Consider the following 22,751-nt stretch of genomic DNA (forward strand, 5'->3'; position numbering starts at 1 on the left):
AGAAACGAAAGAGGAGAAGTGACAACGGACACTGCAGAAATACAAAGAGTTTTAAGAAGTTACTATGAGCAACTATATGCCAACAAATTTGACAATTTGGAAGAAATGGACAATTTTCTAGAGGCGTACAACCTTCCAAGGCTAACTCAAGAAGAAACAGAAAACCTGAATAGACTGATTACCACCACGGAAATTGAATCAGTAATCAACAGTCTCCCAACAAACAAAAGCCCTGGACCAGATGGCTTTACAGGTGAATTTTACAAAGCGTTCAAAAAGAATTATCACCAATTCTCCTCAAGCTCTTCCAAAAAATCCAGAAGGAGGGAAGACTCCCAAACACTTTTTACGAAGCCACTATCACCCTGATCCCAAAATTAGACAAAGACACCACAAAAAAAGAAAACTACAGGCCGATATCTTTAATGAACATAGATGCAAAAATCCTCAACAAAATATTAGCAAACAGAATTCAGCAATACATTAAAAAGATCATTCACCACGATCAAGTGGGATTCATTCCTGGTATGCAGGGGTGGTTCAACATCCGCAAATCTATTAATGTGATACACCACATTAACAAAATGAAAAATAAAAATCACATGATCATATCAATAGATGCAGAAAAAGCATTTGATAAAATCCAACAGCCATTTATGACAAAAACCCTTAAGAAAGTGGGAATAGAGGGATCTTATCTCAACATAATAAAGGCCATATATGACAAACCCACAGCTAACATCATACTCAATGGGGAAAAGCTAAAACCATTCCCCCTAAGATCAGGAACAAGGCAAGGATGCCCATTATCTCCACTTCTATTCAACATAGTTCTGGAAGTTCTTGCCACAGCAATCAGACAAGAAAAAGAAATAAAAGGCATCCAGATTGGTAAGGAGGAAGTAAAGTTATCATTGTATGCAGATGATATGATACTATATATAGAGAACCCTAAAGACTCCACCAAGAAGCTATTAGAGCTGATAGATGAATTTAGTAAAGTGGCAGGATACAAAATTAATATTCAGAAATCAGTTGCATTTGTATATACCAATAATAAAACATCAGAAGGAGAAATTAAAAAAACAATCCCATTTACAATCGCTCCAAAGACTATAAAATACCTGGGAATAAATTTAACCAAAGAAGTAAAAGATCTATACTCAGAAAATTATAAGACACTGATGAAAGGAATGAAGGAAGATATAAATAGATGGAAACACATATCATGTTCATGGATAGGAAGAATTAATATAGTTAAAATGTCCATACTGCCTAAGGCAATATACATATTCAATGCAATTCCTATCAAACTGCCAACGTCGTTTTTCACAGAAATAGAACATATAATCCTAAAATTTATATGGGACCATAAAAGACCCCGAATAGCAAAGGCAATCTTGAGAAATAAGAACAAAGTGGGAGGTATAACAATACCTGACTTCAAATTATACTACAAGGCTACAGTAATCAAAACAGCATGGTACTGGCATAAAAACAGACACATAGATCAATGGAACAGAATAGAGAGTCCAGAAATAAATCCACGCCTATATGGCCATTTAATCTACGACAATGGAAGCAAGAATGTACGATGGAGTAATGACAGTCTATTCAATAAATGGTGCTGGGAAACCTGGACAGACACATGCAAAAAAATGAAGTTGGACCACCTCCTTACACCATATACAAAAATAAATTCAAAATGGCTTAAAGACTTAAATGTAAGGTCTGAAACCATAAAATACCTAGAAGAAAATATAGGAAGAAACTTCTCAGACATTACCCGGAGTAAGATTTTTACTGATATACACCCTCGCGCGAGGGAACTAAGAGAAAGAATAAACATGTGGGATTATATCAAACTAAAAAGTTTTTTCACAGCAAAGGAAACCATCAATAAAACAAGAAGGGATCCTACTGAATGGGAAAAGATATTTGCCAGTGATATATCTGATAAGGGATTAATATCACAAATCTATGGAAAACTTACTCAACCCAACTTCAAAAAAACAAACGATCCAATTAAAAAATGGGCAGAGGACTTGAAGAGACATTTTTCTGAAAAGGACATACAGATGGCAAACAGACATATGAAGAAATGCTCAACCTCACTAACCATCAGAGAAATGCAAATAAAAACCACAATGAGATACCACCTCACCCCAGTCAGAATGGCTATCATCAATAAATCAACAAACAACAAGTGCTGGCGCGGATGTGGAGAAAAGGGAACGCTTGTGCACTGTTGGTGGGATTGCAGACTGGTGCAGCCGCTATGGAAAACAGTATGGAGGTATCTCAAAATTCTGAAAATGGAACTACCTTATGATCCAGTAATTCCACTCCTAGGTATCTATCCGGAGAAATCCAGAACTTCAATTCAAAAATCTCTATGCACTCCTATGTTTATTGCAGCACTATACACAATAGCTAAGACATGGAAACAACCAAAATGCCCATCGGTAGATGACTGGATTAAGAAACTGTGGTACATTTATACAATGGAGTATTATGCAGCCATAAGGAAGAAAGAAATCTTACCATTTGCAACAACATGGATGGATCTAGAGAACATTATGTTAAGTGAAATAAGTCAGACAGAGAAAGATAAGTTCCATATGATCTCACTTATTTGCGGATTCTAAAGAAAAGAATAAGTGAATGAACTAATCAGAAACTGTTTGGGAGACAATGAGGAAAAACTGAGGGTTGCTAGATGGGCGGGGGGAGTGGGGGGTGGGGGGGAGGGTGAGGGGATTGGAGGGCAGTCGGTGACCACAGGATGGCCACGGGGTTTGAAAATTAATCTGGGGAACGTAATTTGGTGGTTACCAGAGCGTAAGGGGGTTGGGGGGTGGGGGACGAGGGTGAGGGGGATCAAATGTACGGTGATGGAAGGGGAGCTGACTCTGGGTGGTGAACACACAGTGTGATTTATGGATGATGTAATTCAGAATTGCACAACTGAAATCTTTGTAATTCTACTAACAATTGTCACCCCAATAAATTAAAAAAAAAAAAAAAATAGATTCATAGATACAGAGAACAAACTGATAGTTGCTAGATGGGAGGGGGGTTGGAGGGATGGGTGAAAAAGGTGAAGGGATTAGGAAGTACAAATTGGTAGTGACAAAATAGTCACAGGGCTTTGATTACAATATGGGAAATATAGTCAATAATGTTGTAAAAACTATGTATAGTGTCAGATGGGTACTAGACTTATTGGGGTGATCACTTCATAAATTATATAAATGCCTAACCATTGAGCAGTATACCTGAAACTAATATAAAATAATATTGAATGTCAACTATAATTAAAAAGTATATAGTCACGTCCATTAGTCCTATAGTCACGTGATGTAAAGTACAGCATAAGGAATGGAGTTAACGGTATTGTAATAGCTATGTATGGTGTCAGACGAATAGTAGACTTGCTGGGGTTTTCACTTTGTGAAGTGTGTAAATGTCTAACTAATCATTATGTTGTTTTGTACACCTGAAACAAATAAATAAAATAAATAAGTAAATAAATATGAAAATATACTTGAAGACAGTGGCGGCTTCTTTTTACTTTTTGCTCAGTCTTCTTACATAGTCACATAAAGTATCCTGATGATGTGTGTTTCTCAACCTCTATGACAATCTTTACTATGAGAAGTTGAGTTAGAAAAATCTCAATTTCTATCAATATTTTCTTGAAAGGTTAATAACTCTTTCCAAAAAAGGGGTACTTTATGTGCTATTTAATGAGAAGATGCACCAGTTCCGTCTGTAAGTAATTTTAGAATTACATCTATTTGGGGTGATTTGTGTTGCACGTTTCTACTCAGCTCTACCCCTATTTTAAACATAAGGCAGCCAATGGCCCCCTTTTTGAGGTGCCACCTCATGGTCCCAATTTCTCCTGGACCAATTAAAAAAAACTTTTTTTTCTCCTATGCCCTGAAAGAGATGACTGTTAATCTAGTAATCATTCCTATGGCAAGTTAGTTTCATAATTAAAGTTACGTCATTTAAAAATAACGTTTAAGAATGACTTTATTCTGCAGTGATTAACAGGGTCACGGAAATTGGACATTTTCATTGAGTGAGATAATCCTATCATCATCCTATGAAATCGTTTTCCACTCAGAAGAGACTGCTCTGGCAACCTACACTTGAGTGCATTTCAATAGTTTAACCATCCATTCTCTATGGTTCAATGGAAACTTACCCAGAAATCCGATAGACAAATAATTGATTTATAGACTTAACGTGTTTTAAATCTTTTCTTATTTTCTATTTGTTGGAGCAAAATTCAAGATTCTAAACAATCAATTGTATGAAAAAAACCTATCTTCACATTTAAAAATGCAAATAGCCTTTATTATAGATCTAAATATTCAAGTACTAACAATAGGAAAATTAAATTGAATTAAAACATGGTTAACAACAATGAATACTATGTTCATGTTTCATTTAAACTAGGATTGTCAATACTTCACTTTATTAAATAATCCTGGACATGGATTTATAACACTTAATTCACATAAGACTATCCTATTCTTCGTCATTATTATTTATTTTTTAAAAAAAAAACCTTTTTCAATTACAGTTGACATTCAATATTACATTAGTGTCAGGTGCACAACATAGTGGTTAGATCGATGAGGTCTTTTATGTAACCTAGGAGGTGATCTCCCCAATAAATCTAGCACCCACCTGGCATCATACACAGTTATCACAATATTATGACTATAGTCCCTATGCTGTACTTTACATCCCCATGACTATTTTGTAACTACCAATTTGTACTTCCTAATCCCTTCACCTTTCTCACCCAGTGCCCCAACCCCCTCCCATCTGGCAACCATCACTTTGTTGTCTGTATCTATGAATCTGTTCCAGTTTTATTTGTTCATTTGTTTTTTAGATTCCACAATTAAGTGAAATCACATGGTATTTGTCTTTCCCTGTCTTCTTAGTCACTATTATTTAAAACTCCAAATCTAAGCCAGTTGCTGCAAGTGAAAAGCCTACGGAAGAAATCAGTACTATATCGTAAGAGTCTAGAGAGCACAGTGCTTCTTTTATCGTCCCAGTGATGGCAAGCACATAGGCCAAGGTTAAGCTGGCTCTAGTAACTCTTGAAATACGCAGGTAGAATGCTAATCAGTGATGCTACTATAAGATACCATACAACTAAAAGATCTTTCCACTAAGCATTCAAGGTATGTATTACCGGATTTAAAAACAAAATTGCTATAATTAGAGTAATTTATCCCAGTAGGCTTATTTAATATGGATTTTTTTAGGGACAGCAATTTAAGTGTACAACAAAAAGCCCTGTGTACACAAAGACAGAGTCTATGAACATTTAATGAGCTCTTACCATAGCAATACATTTCATCTCAATAATGTCTATAGGTTTCCCAGGATGGATATGGATCTCAAGATCATACCAGACGTGTAACGTGTCACCTTCTGGAAAATAAACAAGAAAGCACTTCTTAATATAGGCTTCAGAACACCATACTTAAACTAAAATTTGAGAAACATGAACAGATATCATTTTCAAACTTTTTCTGCTGGACTCATTTGTCAAGAGCCTTGAGGGGAGGGTAAAGAGGTAATTTCATCACAGTTTGTGAGCGATAAGGCAAGCCTCATCCTGTATGACCACGAAAATGCCCTGGAAAAGCTCCCTGCTCTGTGCTTTCCCCAGTAACTTCAATTCCCTGCAAAAATAAACTTATGGATATTTTACTTTTAAGTTAAGAATTAATATTTCAAAAGAAAGAATAATCAATCCTTCTCCCTCCTAATTGTTGAAACATTCACATATTGCAGGCAGAAATATCTAAATACAGTATTGTAATTCACAATGGTACATTTCTAACACCGTAAGAATCTAGTCTAAAGACAAAGTCAGGAATAGTTCATGAGCTTTACGGTTTCTTGGGAGGGTGAGAAAAGATCCTAGTGATTTCATACAAAGAAAGCTGCAGTGGGGGTAAACCGGAACTCTGGTCTACCACAGATCTGTGTAGCAGGGTCCGTAATGGCATCAAACCCAGGTTGTTTCTATTTGTTCTCATCTGTTCAGTTTTTCATTTTGATAGTCTTTATTCTCCAGCATTAGCTGAGTTTTGGGTTTAAGATGTCCTCCAGTTTCAGTTAATTGTATGAATTTTCATATCAGTATTGTCATGTTTTAAAGATTCCAAAAACTATATTTGACTAAATTACTTAGGTAAATCACTAGCCTCCTTGGGGCTTATTTTCCTCATCTATGAAATAAGGGGCCCAGACCATGAGATTTTCAGTGTCTCTCTCTTCTGAAAGAGAAAGTATCTTATTTTCCATTGCATTGTATTATATTATATTGTAAAGTACTGAATGCCATTGTATGGTACTGTAGTGTAGTGTATGGCATTGTATCTTACTGTACTACACTTCACTGTTCTGCAATGTACTGTATTGTATTATATTGTATTCTGTCCTAGTCTGATACTTCAGCTGTCAAGAAGCACTTATCATATTAGTGGAGCTGAGAACAATTCAGATATTCCGAGACATCAGTAGTGAGAAGGAGAAAGAGAGAGATCTAGGTGAGTACTTATTACAAATGCCTGTGAGAAGTTCCTGAGGGAAATCTTGCCTCCACATTTTGAATTGCCTCCTGTACTTATTTATTTTAGATACCAATTAATTATGTTAAAACCATTAATGCGCAAAGAATAAGTTATCAAATTTATATTGATGTTAGATTACTGAGGAAACCGCTGCTCACGTTTGTATTGGCTGCTCCTTATATTTTATGAAAGAATTTTAAATGCTTTTATGACATTTAAATGTGACATCTCATTAAATGCTTTTATGACATTTAAATGTTTCATCTCTTAAAATGAAAATCTTCTAGCTTATGTATATTTTATGGATTTTTCCAATCCTTTAATTCACATTGAACTCACAGGGCAATAATTTGAAGAGAAAAGAAGTCAATCTAAGAAGACTGACTGAATACTCCATGATTCTGGGTTAGTGCAAAAAGCAGTAGAATAGTCTGGACATCTGTGGAATGGTACTGTATTAGTCAGGATTCTCCAGAGAAACAAAACCACAGGCAGAGGGGGTCGGGGGTGGTGTGTGTGTGTGTGTGTGTGTGTGTGTGTGTGTGTGTGTGTTTCTGTGGGTATGCAGTTTTAGCAAGTGGCTCACATAATTGGCCTGGTAAATCCAAAATCTGTAGGACAGGCCGATAGGCTGGAGACTCAGGGAAGAGTTGCAAGTTTAAGTCTAAAGGCAGTATACTTGTAGAATTCTTTGTTGCTCATGGGAGGGCAATCTTTGCTCTATGATGACCTTCAGCTGGATTGGATAGGACCCACCCACATTATGGAAGGCAATCTGCTTTAGCAAAGTCCACAGATTTAAATATGATTCTCATCCCAAATCACCTTCATGGCAACATCCAGAATGTTTGACGTAATATCTGGGCACCAGGGTCGAGCCAAGTTGACACATAAAATTAACTATCATAAAGACAATAACACCTACTATTTGTAATTGTTGTGAATATCACATAAAGAAATGTTGTGATGTAGTTGACTTAATTCCTACAGTGCTAAAAATGTATACTGCATATGAATTCATTGGTTAGAGTGGGATTAGTGTTGCTTTATTGAAGAAGAGAAAAACAAAAATAATTAACAAGCATTGGTTAAATATAGGCCTTAAACATATTATAACTTTTTTCTAATTATAAAATCAATAACATTCACTATAGTAACTTGAGAAATTCCTGCAAAACTTAAAGAAAATGGAAATGATTCATCATCTCATGACCAAGAATACACTTCATTTTTTTTTGTATAAAATTCCAGACTTAATATATCAATAAAGACATAGATATATAGATCTACATATACATATATAAATACACTGAGGTACACAAATTATATATAATTGATATATCCAAATATCAGGGGGTGCCAAGAAATGTATACATATTTTAAGAAATGTTAACACTTTGGTCAACGTTGCTGAAGCAGTAGTTCGCTGTAATCACAAGTGTCTGGACGCTGATGGTAACCACTTTGAGCACCTCTCGTAATTGCAGAAGTCAAACGTGACTTGGATTTGTCTTTTGTTATCAGGATATACTGAGTGTTACAATTTTAATAAAGTTTTCATTTCCTAATATGTGTATACATTTTTTGTCCACCCTCTGTATATATGTGTACACATTTCTATCATTCAGATAATATGCACTATTAAAATGTAAGTTTCATCACTAGTCATTAGGGAAATGCAAATTAAAACCACAATGGGTATCACCTCACACCTGTTAAACGGCTATCATCAAAAAGACAAGAGATAAATAGTGGCATGGAAGTGGGGAAGAGGGAACCCTTGTATACTGTTGGTAGGATTGCAAATCGTATAGCTACTATGGAAAACAGTATGGACGATCCTCAAAAACTTAAAAATAGAACTACTTTACATTACATTACATTATAATATTATGGTGGTATCTGTTTCTCCGAAGTATCCTGACTAAATACAAACTCATTTAATAAAGACTTCTTCTTGGGTATACCCTTGTCTCCAAAACTTTGCTCCTAGAGACTCACTCTTCTCTTATGCTCTTACTAGTAAACCATAAGAAAACTCATTCCCCTCTTATCCAGGAAATCGCCTTGTTTATACCCATGCTCCATCATCTCATTTTCGTTTGAATGTCTACTAAAAAGATATGATGTTTAACAACATTCAAATGAAGTTTTATAATATAGAAAAGTTTTATAATACAGTAAATATAGCATTTACTTTCTTTTACGTATAAGGAACATTGCCATCATAACCTATGTTGATACAAGGCATATTTAAAGAAAAAAATAATACACTCATTAACATTTATCAGAAATTTACTGTTGTTTTTTGATTAATAACAGAAATATATGTAAAGCTTTTCACTTAAGAAAGAGTAGGCAGCCTTTGAGCTGAAGGATGATAATCTGTTAATGTTAACAGCAGTACAAATCCAGAAAGTAAACTGTATAAAGTTAATCCTGAAATAATACAGTAAAATTTTGACAAATATATACAACACACATTTCTATATGTGTTGTGAATGAAAAGTATCTATTAATTTAAAAGTGAATGAGGGCTTATGAAAACTGATCATGAAACTTTCCATAATAATAAATTTACCTGAGTCTTCCTCATCAAGCTTTTGGAATAGTTCTGATCCTGATTTCCAATAGAAGGGTATTATATCTTGATTTTGATCTTTAGCTTCATCTTCATTTTGATCATTATCTTGATCTATGTCTTTCTTAGAATCATCATCTTGTGTGCTTTCAATGGAAAATGAAATTCTACCTATAACACATAAGTATAAAATGTCAGATTAACCAGGGATTAGTTTCCTAAAATGAAAGGTCAGTTTCAGATATTAAAGTAGCTCCACCTTAAAACAAATAAATATTAAGCCAAACATAATTCTAAGTGCTAATATTAGAATTAAATCTGATGGAGGTGCAGAATAATTTAATGGAAAGGTCAAGGAAACTTTTTCAAAATCTCCATTAAAATGATAATTTTCAAACAGATTTCTTATAATAATTAAGAAAATTTGGCCAATAATAGAACGGTATCAGCTCTCAGAAAACTGAATGAATGGAGAGTGGTTCAACATACGAAAAATAATCAGTGTAATATACCATATTAACAGAATGAAGGAAAAAAAACACATGATCATCTCGATTGATGAAAAACAAGTATTTGACAAAATTCAACAGCCTTTCATGATAAAAACACCATAGGGGTAGTAGAGAACTTGTTCAATATGATAATGGCCGCATATGAAAAACCCACAGTTAACATTATACCCAGTCGTGAAAAACAAAATATTTTCTCTAAGATTGGTACAAGACAAGGATGCCTGAATTTGCCATTTCTAGTCAACACAGTACTGGAATTTCTAGCCAAAGCAATTATGCAAGATACAGTAGTAAAGGCATCAAAACTGGAAAGGAAGAAGTAAAATCATTTCTGTTTGCAGATGATATGATCTTATATGTAGAAACCTTAATGATTCCACAATAAAAATGTTATACCTAATAAATATATCCAGCAAACATACAGTATACAAAATCAACACACAAAATTAGTTAAATTTCTATATACTAGCAATGAACAATTTGAAAATGAAACTAAGAAAACAATTCAGTTAGATAAAGCCATTATTTGGATAAACCTACATATGGTAAATCATATGTGTGCACTGAATAATAAGGAAACCTGATCAGTATTTCAAATACTATGAAATACTCCCAAAAATTGAAAGTATACATTCTCCATTCTTTCTCATTTCAGTCCATTTGTTTACTCAGCATTATTTTTTCTTCCTCTAGGATATCCATTTAAACGTTATTACATTTTTATTATCCCTTAACAAAGAGAAATTGGACAAGCATTTGAAAACAATTCAAAAGCTTTATATGACTATAACAAGACCATAAATTATACACCAGAATGAGAAATTAAGTATTTATCTCAAAAAAAAAGGGAAATAGATGAAGAGGACTATGGAAGCAATTACAGGTCAATTCAGTAGCTTGTATTTTAATTGAAAGAACACTTTTAAACAATGGATCTTAGTCAAAATTACGCCACTAATTTATACTTAATTTTTTCCAGTGAAAAACCTTTTCCTTGGCAATGTAATTTTAATTTTATTTCTAAACAACTGCATTTCTAACTTGCATATTTATTTTTGGTTATTAATTAGCTACAGTAGGAGACCAACAGTCAAATTCTTATAAACTTACTGAAAGAAGAACATTAGACTCAGCAACCTGACTGTCAGCAATGAACCTTCAAACCAAATGCAGTAAACGGTGATTATGAAAAGAATGTTTCAAAAGATGGTAATTTTTTCCATAGTACCGTGTTTCCCCGAAAATAAGACCTAGCCAGACAATCAACTCTAATGCGTGTTTTAAAGGAAAAATTAATATAAGACCTGGTATTGTATTATATTGTATTACATTACGTTATACCACGTCTTATATTATAGTAAAATAAGACCGGGTCTTATATTAATTTTTGCTCCAAAAGACGCATTAGAGCTGATTGTCTGGCTAGGTCTTATTTTCGGGGAAACATGGTATATGTACATGTGATTAGTTTGTTCCCTATATTCGTCTCTTCTGGCTGGGCCCAACCAGTCCAAAAGGGAACAAAAGTAAATAAAAGCTTGACGGTTGGTGCTTGGGTTTATCAGAGTTTGTAAAGTATAGGTATTAACAGAAATAGTAGTGGTGAGCAAAAGCAACTCTCTAAGATGCAGCATCATTGATTTAATAAAGATTTTCAGTTTGTCTAAAGAGAGTGTTACAAAAACATCGAATAGGACTAGTAATTATAGCTATTATATTTTCAATAGCATAAGCTTTTATTTTGACAAATGGAGTTTTTTCTCTGCTAAATACACTAAGGGGTTGATTTTTCAAAATCCTTGTTTTAACATTCAATAAAAAAAAAACATTTCTCAGTATATAAGTCGTTTTATAAAATTAGGAATTGTTTTTCTCTAGTTTCATATTATCTTGTAAATGTAAGTATCAGACTCACGTTTAAAGACTGAGAGCAATGTAATTTTATATTAATGGTTTTCTTTTGGAAAAGAATGAAAAACCAGTTATTGAATGCTTATTCTGTGTTAGGTATATGCTAAAATTTTCCCAGTCAGTGTCTATACAACCTTTTTAATAAACATACGAGTTAATTAGTCATTAGACTTATTTGAAAGCTTAGCAACCTGGGCCATAGAGAAGGTTGGGCAACTTACTCCAGATCACACTGCTAGTAAGTGACAAAGGCATACATATTTCCCTGACACAGAATATGGGAAATGGCACGTGAAGTCATGTTTGAATATCAGCAAATGTACTATAGAATAAATGGGATTTTGATTGGAAAAATAGCAAAAATCATTCACACATTTCCAAAACATTTATTTTGACCTAAAGCAACAGATCTCAGATAATGATCATTGATCACTTAAACTATTTCATGCCTTAGAAAACCTCCAAAAACAAGTTTCCATGGCAACAGTTAAATCTGGCAAAGTTTTGACCTGTTTACACTAGGTCCCCTCACACCCACTCTGCTCCTTCCACTGGCTTCATGCTTCACCACTCCCTATCGCTAATGAGGAACACTTTTAAGGAATATCTCTGTATGACTGGGCTATTGTCAACTTGTGAATTTTTTGGAGGCATATTAATTTCATCAAAAAGCTTTTTCATAAAAATTTGCTCTATGCACATTATATTACACATGATCAAATTAATTTTAATTGTTTTGTTTCTCTATCATACTTCTAAAATCTAAGTAGCAAGACTAAAGATGAAAGCCTAAGGAATCTTCCGCTAAGCCTCCTCCTACTTCTATCTTTTTATTTGTTTATTTTAACCGTATTTCTAACTTTCTTTTGTTTTATTTTCTCTTCATTGGGAACCAAAAGGCGAGGTGGAAAAACAAAATTATGTGGATGATAAAGAACAGAGATAAAGCAAACCACTGCTGTGGCCACATCTGTCTTTATTCTGTGTATAATACAGTTTGTCTCCCATTCATTTGAAGGTCTTAATTTTTATAAAATGTATGCAATTGATCCTTGAACCATGAGGGGGCTGGGGATGCTGATCCCTCAAACAGGCATAAACCCACGTATACTTTAAGACGTTTCTCTATATCCGCAGACTTCCAACCGAGAATCAAATATACTGTTTTCAATCTGTAGTTGGTGGAATCTTGCAGATATGAAACGTAGAGACACGGAGGGCGAACAGAATATTTATTGAAAACAAAAAAGCTTATAAGTGGACCCATGCAATTCAAACCCATGTTTTTCAAGAGTCAACTGTAGTATAGTTTAGCACCCAACTGTAGTCTCATAGGCTCCTTTTTTTTGTATTATATTTGTATTATATTTTGTTCTTTCTGTAACACAATTATGATATTGAGTATAAAAGAACACACTAAGAAAGCAGGGTAAGATTAGTAAAATCTACAGGGTCAGATTTCTATTATAGAGGATAGTTGATTATGTTTCAGCTTTAGCGAGAACCTATGCTTTCATTACTAGTGGCAAAATGTTAAAGTAGTGTGATAGTCTAAATTGCCATTAAAACCACATGCTTCTTCCTGATCCACATAGAAAAGGGACAAATTACATTTCATTAAAATTAAAACTTCTATAATTTCAAATGCATATGTATATCAAATCATCACATTGTGCATCTTACATAAATACAATTTTTACTTGTCAATTATACCTCAGTAAAGCTAGAAAAAACAAAAACTTCTGCTATTCAACAGACACTGTTAAGAAGAGTAAAAAGAAAACCAAAAATTGGGAGAAAAAATTTGAAAGCATGCATCTGATAAAGAACTTGTATCCACGATATATTAAAAAAAAACTCTCAAAATTCAACAATAAGAAAACAAATACGCAAAGATTTGAAAAAGCATTTCAATAAAGAAGACATAGATGACAAACAAGCACAAGAAAAGATACTGAGCATTATTATTGATTACAGAAATGCAGATTAAAACCACACTGTAATGGCACTGCACAAGAATTAAAATGGATAAAATTGAAATGACTAACCCTGCTTAGTCAAGAATGTAGAGACACTGGAACTTTCACACACTGCTAGTGGAAATGGAAAATGGAACAAGCTCTTTGAGAAACTGGCAGTTTCTTTAAATATTATAAATTCAACTACCAGGAGGCAGGTCCAAGATGGCGACATAGATAGACCCTGAACTCACCTCTTCCATGGAAACACTGAATATACACCTACACATAGAACAGTTCCTCCTGAAGAAAAACTGTGGGCTGACTGAACAGCTTCTGCACAACAAACAAGAGAGAAAGGTAGGAGAGACAGAGATGTGATAACCCCAGAATCCCCACACCACCTGGGTGACCTGCATTAGGGAGAGAGATCTCTGAGGGACCGGTGTGGGCCGGCTCACCTGCTCTGGGGCACAGTAATAAAACAGCTATTTAAAGGGCATCTAGACTATACATGACAAAAAATACATTCATAACAATAAATTATTTATAATAACACCTATAGCTGAGATTCTTAAGTAAAAGTCTTACATGAGAAAAGCCAATGACCTGCTAAACTATGTTTTCATTTTACTGTAAATAAAATACACAAATTCTTTTGACTGGTAAAAGGTGGGGGGGGGAGGGAGAGAGAGAGAGAGAGAGACGTTTATCTTCTCATCTTCTCAATAACAATGCTATCCGTATCTTGGTAGTTCAAAATTCAGATATAAAGGGCCGGCCCGGTGGCTCAGGCGGTTGGAGCTCCGTGCTCCTAATGCTGAAGGCTGCCGGTTGGATTCCCACATGGGCCAGTGGGCTCTCAACCACAAGGTTGCCTGTTCGACAGCTCGACTCCCACAAGGGATGGTGGGCAGCGCCCCTGCAACTAACAAGGGCAACTGGACCTGGAGCTGAACTGCACCGGCCACAACTACGATTGAAAGGACAACAACTTAACTTGGAAAAAATCCTGGAAGTACACACTGTTCCCCAATAAAGTCCTGTTCCCCTTCCCCAATAAAATCTTTAAAAAAAAAATTCAGATATAAAGATTTTAACCAGAATATCATGGTGGATTCTATCTACTACAGACTTCTTCCAAAAGCAACCTGAACTTAAGTGAGTGTTGTACCAATTAAATGTGGGTACAACAAGGATGTGAAGGACCTATATGCTGAAAACTAAAAGACATTTTTAAAAGAAATTGAAGAAGACACAAAGAAATGGAAAGACACTCCGTGCTCTTGGATTGGAAGAATCAACATAGTTAAAATGGCCATATAACCCAAAGCAATATACAGATTGAATGCAATCTCCATCAAAATCCCAATGGCATTTTTTAAAGAAATAGAACAAAAAATCATCAGATTTGTTTGGAACCACAAAAGACCCCGAATATCCAAAGCGATCTTAAGAAAAAAGAACAATGCTGGAGGTATCACACTCCCTGACTTTAGCTTGTACTACAGGGCTACAATAATCAAAACAGCATGGTATTGGCAGAAAAACCGACACATAGACCAATGGAATAGAATTGAGAACCCAGAAATAAACCCACATAAATATGGACAGATAATTTTTGACAGAGAAGCTAAAAACATACAATGGAGGAAAGACAGCCTCTTCAATAAATGGTGCTGGGAGAATTGGATAGCCACGTGCAAAAGAATGAAACTGGACTGCTATCTGTCACCATGTACCAAAATTAATTCAAAATGAATCAAAGACTTAAGCATAAGACCTAACACAATAAACTGCATAGAAGAAAACCTAGGTACTAAACTTATGGACCTTGGGTTCAAAGAGCATTTTGTGAATTTGACTCCACAGGCAATGGAAGTAAAAGCTAAAATAAACATGGCAAACACTTGAATTGCAAGACTGTTTTCCTTCAGCTTAACAGAGTATATGCAGTTTTCAAATTTATGCTTTCCTCCAAGTTTGTACATCTTTCTTGTTCTCATATTTTACTGCACTCCTGCTATTGTACTACTAAGTAATTCAAACAATATTTTAGAAACAATTTTACTTTTGAAATGCATTGCTTCCTCCATTCAATACTGACTAGACAACTACTGCTGTACGCCAGGTGCTGGGCTGGAGGCACATGCTGGCCTGACAATCAAAGGACAGATTATCTTGTACTAAAGCAGAAAATGCAGTATATACACATCATCCCTCATTGATCTATTAACATTAATGAAGTTATCTCTAGCCAATTATCTGAGTGTGACTTGAGAACAGAATTAATACTTATTTTGATTTGGGGGTCAAGGGATCCCCAAATCAGGAAGAAAAGTTCTAGTGCTCATAAACCCTCAAGGGTGACACCATGCAGATGGCAAAGCTGTTGTGAAATATCTGAGCATAGGCTGCGTGGGAAAGCAGAGATGGTAAAAGCAAAGAGAAGAGCCCAGGGAAGCACGAGAGGAGCCAAGCAAAACCAATTTATTTTCTCCACAGAGCCTTAAGGCCCTGCTTTTGCAAACCATTTCTTTCATCTAAAAGAGAATGAAAATGCTTTGTAGCAACCAACACTTATTTTGAAAGACCAGTGGCATCTGACTGGTTTTGTTTTTTTTCAATGTGGATATGAATTTAATTTTTAAAATTATGCTGTAATATTTCTATTATTGCACAAAAATACAACACACATCCTTTTTCATTGTAAAAGGCTCAAGATATTTAAATAAAACCTTCCAACATCTTAGAAAATGGACTCAAGATATTACATAAGTATGTAGAGTAAAAACCTGGAAGTTGAAAACTGACTGCTCCAACTACATTAGATTTTTCTTCAAGTCCTATAATAACTAGTTTTTATGCTTCTACCACTATGGGGCAATCCACCATGGTGGTGGGACTAACCCCACAAAATCCAAAAATTCAACTTCAGCCAAGGTTTTGATAGCACCCTCCCTGGCATTTTCACTGAGACAAACCAGGGCAGAGTGCACCAAACCAAAAGAAGCACCAAATCCCCCCACCTATCTATATATTGTTAGAGAATTTTTAAAAATAGGAGTTAGTACATTAACTAAGAGTGATAAACATTAACTGAGCTCCTATTAAATGAGCACTTTTCATATATTCCCATTTAATGTCCATAATCACCTTGAAAAGTTAAATATTATCTATATTTCATATGTAAGAAATCTGACATTCGCTGAGGTTAATTATATTACCAAGGTCGCACAATCCAATGATATAAATAAAGGTTGAAGTCATGTTTGACTTCTGAATGTATGTAACATAATAACAATAAAATAGAAAAGAGCAAAGTAAAATATGTACAATTTTGCCATTGCAATATGGTAGTTAGTGTGAATATACTGCCCAAGCTTTAAATGAAAAAGGCAAATTTAAATCACACGACTTTTGCTCAGATTTACATTTTGAAAATACACATGACAGGCAATGCTTCTCATCATATCCAATATTTGACATAAAATTCTGAACTGAATTTGTATTTCAAAGATGACACCCGATAATACATTTCTTTCTGGATAGTTTATCATTTCAGAAGAGTAGCAGGATGCCAAGTATAAAAACTATTTCTATCTTGTTTAAACATAGGCCTAACGTAAAAACTTTATTGTGCACACGTTAAACATTTTGTTCTGACATTAAGCAGAATTTGATCAAAAAGAAATTTTAAAATGCCTTTAGAAAAGCTGCCTAAAAGCTTGATTGCAATTGTTTGGACAAGGCTTTCTTGTGCCAATGTCATAAGAGATCTCATGCCAGTGCATGAACTTCCAAATTGCAAACGTGCAGAAATGAATTTGAGCTATAATTCACAGTTGTGTTGAACTGAATGAACACAATCACTTTTCAGCTAGTGAAAAAGCATTTTTGGCTGCTATTGAAAAAATACAAGGTAATTGTTGGCTATGTCAAAATTAATCATTGTTACCTATTTACTGGAGCTACCAGCTTATCAAGTCATGAATAATAAGAGAGTTTCAGACCATCATGAATGTTCAGAGTAGAGACAAAATTTACCAATATGATTGGAAACCACCGTAAATATGGGTTCTCAACATTTAGTTTTCTAATGTGGAATAAACAGTTAAAGCACCTTGGTGACTATATTGGATGGACTATGTCCACGTAGTGTTCTGTAGTATCTAAAGATTTGACACTCTAAGTAAATGCTATATGGAAATTTTCCTTTAAAATTAAAAAAATTTTAATGCAATATAATCGACTTATAACATTAGTTTTAGGCATAAAAATATTCGGGTGTATAATGTTTGGACATCATTTTATCCACCAGGCCATGATCAACATATTAAATTATTTCAGTCCGATATTTGTTCATACATTTAAATGACTCATACATAATTCAACAAAAGATTCTTGCTATTGGTTTTCCCTGTTATACTTCCATCAACTCTATGGACAAAGGTAAGATATTCAATTACCTGAATTTCCCCTTCCTCTTCCCCCACTTTTTTGAGGGAGGTCACAAATAAATGACATTAATGATTGTAATAATTTCTAAAGATGGTTTCCTTGGAGATGAAAGTATATTTGTTGCTCACAAGCAGAAGTTCATAAGGGATAATTACGAGGACCCATACTTATGTTAAAAAAAATCAATTGCACTAGTTAACAATGAAAGAAAACATTTAAAAATATTTAGAGATTACCATTTCTACAATATGTTGGAAGCGATGTTCAGAGAATCCTTTCCCTACTGAAAATTTGAAGTTAAACACACATACAAACTGAGAAAGCAGGAATCCACCCCAGTGAGCCATCACTGGAGATGACATTTGTTCTGGAATATGAGCTACTCTGTGCTATCCTGGAGTCTTCACTTTTGGGGTCATAATTGGGAATCAGAGAAGAAAATTGTTGGCTACAGAACCCACACTTGCATGATTTGGGGCCCAGATTTCATATTATGTTTTTGGACCACCAAACCCAAGTTATTTAGCTTTGTAATTCTAGACATCGAAAGGGGACCCTAAAGGTATCCCTACAAGTATAGATAGTCACCTGTTTATTGTTATTAAAATGTGCTTTTAAAAGTTATAGTATGATCCTGATATTGACGAGCTGGAGGGTGCTGAGCTGACTGGTGTGATATCCTCATCAGGAACTCAGAACAGTTATACCAGAGACATAGGTGCTCTCTGTAGATTATTAGAGAGCAACTGGGATAAATTATTAGAAAAAAATGATACATAATGCATGATTATACCACCTCTAAATCACATCTGTGGTGTATGTTATACTATAATCAAAATTAATTTAAGGACTGTTGTTACTAAAGTATATGTAAACCACTGAGGCCTAAGCAACTTCACCTAAATATTTGTCTTGTGCAAAAAATAAAGCTTCTACCTGAGACAAATGGAAACTTAGTTGCATATTTCACTATCACAAATAAGCAACAGGCCATTACTGTAGTTCTGTCATTTGTTATACACTAGTCCTATAATGATGGACAAGAATTTTAGCTTTTTGCATTCTAACATTTATCCAGAACAGAGAAGTCATTTTCTGGTTATTAAGGAGAGAATTAAGCCATCATGTTTTAATACAATCAGTCATTAACACATTATTTCTGGCATGCCTTCATACATGGTATTTTTGTTTGTCTGTCTGTTTTCCCTTAAGGCTCCCTGTTTTCGTATCCAGGTTGACTGAGTCAATATTTGTCCACTTTTCCGAAATTCATTGACATAAAAAGATAATTTTGAAATCAAGGAAGAACTGGGCTTTCCCTCCCTAACCAGTAAATCTATACTACTGCTTGCTTCTCTCTCACATTTAATGGTATCACCTGTCTTAGAGTTGCTTAGTATCAAAAGTACACTTGATTCTCTTTTCTCCCTTATCTCTCCATATCCAACTTCATCAAATGCAGCTGTGGTGGACCAATATCATCCATTTTCAGGAATGAGGGACTTATTTCTGTAGCTACTGGGAATGATGCTAGATAGAAGATGACCATCAGGTCAGGTCTCTTTAGGCACTGCCTTGCTTGGAAAAAAAAGAAAAAAAACAGAGGGTAAGGGGGTGGGGGGTGGGAGATGAGGGTAAGGGGGATCAAATATATGGTGATGGAAGGAGAACTGACTCTGGGTGGTGAACGCACAATGGGATTTATAGATGATGTAATGCAGAATTGTACACCTGAAATCTATGTAATTTCACTAACAATTGTCACCCCAATAAATTAAAATAAAGAAGAAGAAAAAAAAAGCCTCACGCAAGGTCAAACCTCCTTCCACATGTAGCCCACTTTCAATGACTGAACACAGCGGTAGAAAGGCCCAGTCCTCTCCTCCGAATTTGGGACAAGTCTGATGGGCCATCTTAGCTTCAGAGGCCCCAGTGAGTTGACTGAACCCTTCACTGGGCCTGTCTAGAAGCTCAGCTTCTCCCGGTGGTCAACATGCTTGCTTACGTTTCCTTCCACAAGTGTTGATCGCAACACATTCCCTAATACATGTCCTGTATGCTAATCTCCCCCCTCGGCATTGGATTTCCTGGAAAGCAAAGCTGTTAAAGCATCATTTTCCCTTTTTATTTCTCTTGAAACTGCCGCTCTGTTTTTTAACCCACTATGACTGGCTTAGTTTGGTCTGCCCTTAATCTCATGTAAGAATGATCAATCGTAACTTTTTGTTCTGTGACCAAATAGGCAGTTAAATCAAACTTCTACACAGGCACACTTGAAACACGAATGTAACTCACTGCCACCTACTGTGAAAATTCCAAATTTATCCATTTCTCAACACTTCTATCTACCAGTCAATATTCAGTGCTACCCACTTTAGGATAAGATCTTAGTGCCCCATTAAAATCCCCTCTGCAGAGTCCTATACACACCAATGGTGTCGTCTGACTCTTTCTTTTCCAGGAGACTCTTCGGACCTAAGAACAAACTTTAATCAATGATGGGAAGGAGTTAGTGGATAAATACCCCACTTCGTTGCCTTTCTGTGTGACAATTCTCTGAGAAGCTGGGTAGCTTCACTGGGTGTGAAGTTACCCAGGTCTTAGCCGTGATCTGGTAACTAGATTTCATTTTGTTGACTTTCTCCCTTCAGCCTCTTACAGTAAGTCCTCATTTAACGTTGTCAGTAGGTTCTGAGACTTGAAGCGAAACACGCATAATGAAACCAATTTTACCACAGGCTAACTGATATAAACAAGAGTTAAGTTCTTACAGTACCTCATCAACATTATAACAAAACATTATTCAAGGACCTGCTCTACTTCCCCATTCTCTCAGAATGAATCTCTTCATCATGTCTCAGATCAACTATTTGCAATTAAACTCTTCTCAGGTTTCGCGTTGGGGAAAAGAGGCACAAACTAATACTCATCATCCAGAATATTGCTAAAGGCTCCTACGTGATCTCTTGGATCTAACTGCCCTCTCTTGCCCCTGCTGTCTTATCTCTTACCTCCAGATTTCTCTTTCTAAATCTCAATCAATTGATGCCCCTCAGAAATCCTCAATGGCTCCCACTGCAATAAAAAGTGAAAGAAAACTCTGCCCAACAAAGTCTGCCTATATTTCTAACTGTATGTTCTTATACATTCACTACCACACACACACTCAGACACACCCCTCTATTTATAGAAAGTGTTTTCTCTGTGTTTACAATAACTTTGTTTCCTCTGCTGGAATGCCTTCCCCACTATACTGGCTGTTAATCCCAGCTCATCCTTTGAGGTCCAGATCAAAACCGATATCCCTTAAGAAGTTCTCTCAGGCACCCTTCCCCACCACCACCACCACCTGTTAGGGTTAATATTTCTCGCTACCATGCTCCCCAATGCTATGTTTAAACTTGGTACATCAGAGTGTACTTTGTACTGAGATGATTTATGGATATATATTTCTACCACCAGATATGAATCCCTACGATTCAGGAGTCATGTCATATCTATCTTTGTATCCAGTGGTAATATTCAAATGAACAAACCTATATTCCAAACCTATATTCCAGCTCTCACTAATAAGAAAGAACACCTGATCAAAGTCCTGAGGTACCCTGATGAGTTATGTGTTAACCCTTTATTTGCTGCTGGATTGTTGGAAAGTCTAGGGGCTTGGGGGAGGGGCTGTGGTGGCTACAGCCATTAATTCAACTCTATGGGAACAGTTATACTATAGTGGAGCTCAAACCATTGAGTATTTGCCAACGTATAAGGAAAAGCCTCTGTTACAATTATGTTAACAAACATAATTGGTTGAATGTCAGTTTTGGTCGTAACTACTATGCTTATCAAGGCTTCCCAAATTATAGGCTTTTTGTGAATAACTGTTACATAATTAAAAACAGAAATGAAAATGAGCACAATTTTTTTAAAGACCACTAATACACACACACATATACAGAGATATACTTCTTTACACACACAAATAGTTAACATTCTCATATATATATATATATATATATATATATATATATATACACACATATATATATACATATATATGAAAATTTTATAGTCTAGTTTTCTTTATATTTTATCAGATTAACAGGTATTCAGAAGCAATTACATTTAACTACTTAAAATATTGTAGCCATCTTCCAATAGTAACATCAATAAAAATGGGATTAGCCTTCTTTATAGGCTCAGTTTCTCCACATCAGAATGGCAACCTTAATTCAACTCTAAGGAATCACGCTGAGAAGAACAATCATGAACATGTCTTGCAAATACTTTTCAAAATTCTGAAGCCTGCAAAACCTCTTGTATAGCCAGCAACATTTACAAATTCACCCTCACTTAACAATGTACCGAGTTGCCTTTAACTTCCCCAAATTCTTCCTAAAGTCCCTCAAACCAGTATGTTAACAGAGTCTCTATCTCACTAGTGAAAATATTTATTAAAAACTTATGGTCTCCAACAAAAACAATGACTATACAAAGGAAAGATGTATTAAATCTGACTATTTAATTCTCCTTAGCTCTATTTCCATAACTTTTAAGAGTCTGATTCATGGACAAGAGCATCTGTTTTGTTTAAGGGAGTCATAAACATTCTTAATTCAACCATGTTCTACAGTTTGAGGTTCCTCTTATGCTCCTTCTCATACATAGCAGAACTCACTGCCTTTCATAGAACAGGAAACTGAGACTTATGTTTATC

The 22,751-nt window shown here is 35.2% G+C and overlaps 1 protein-coding gene across 1 annotated transcript in view; it reads right to left on the reverse strand.

Annotated features, from left to right (window-relative positions):
- Positions 1-22,751, reverse strand: part of CFAP47 (cilia and flagella associated protein 47) — a 374,965-nt gene that overhangs the window by 85,576 nt on the left and 266,638 nt on the right. The window contains exons 50-51 of the mRNA XM_033099951.1: positions 9,199-9,369; positions 5,375-5,466 (exon numbers count right to left, since the gene is read on the reverse strand). Coding sequence (XP_032955842.1) covers positions 5,375-5,466; positions 9,199-9,369 — 263 coding nt within the window. The remainder of the gene's footprint in view (positions 1-5,374; positions 5,467-9,198; positions 9,370-22,751) is intronic.

This window comes from Rhinolophus ferrumequinum, chromosome X (assembly GCF_004115265.2).
Source record: "Rhinolophus ferrumequinum isolate MPI-CBG mRhiFer1 chromosome X, mRhiFer1_v1.p, whole genome shotgun sequence".
Classification (NCBI taxonomy): domain Eukaryota; kingdom Metazoa; phylum Chordata; class Mammalia; order Chiroptera; family Rhinolophidae; genus Rhinolophus; species Rhinolophus ferrumequinum.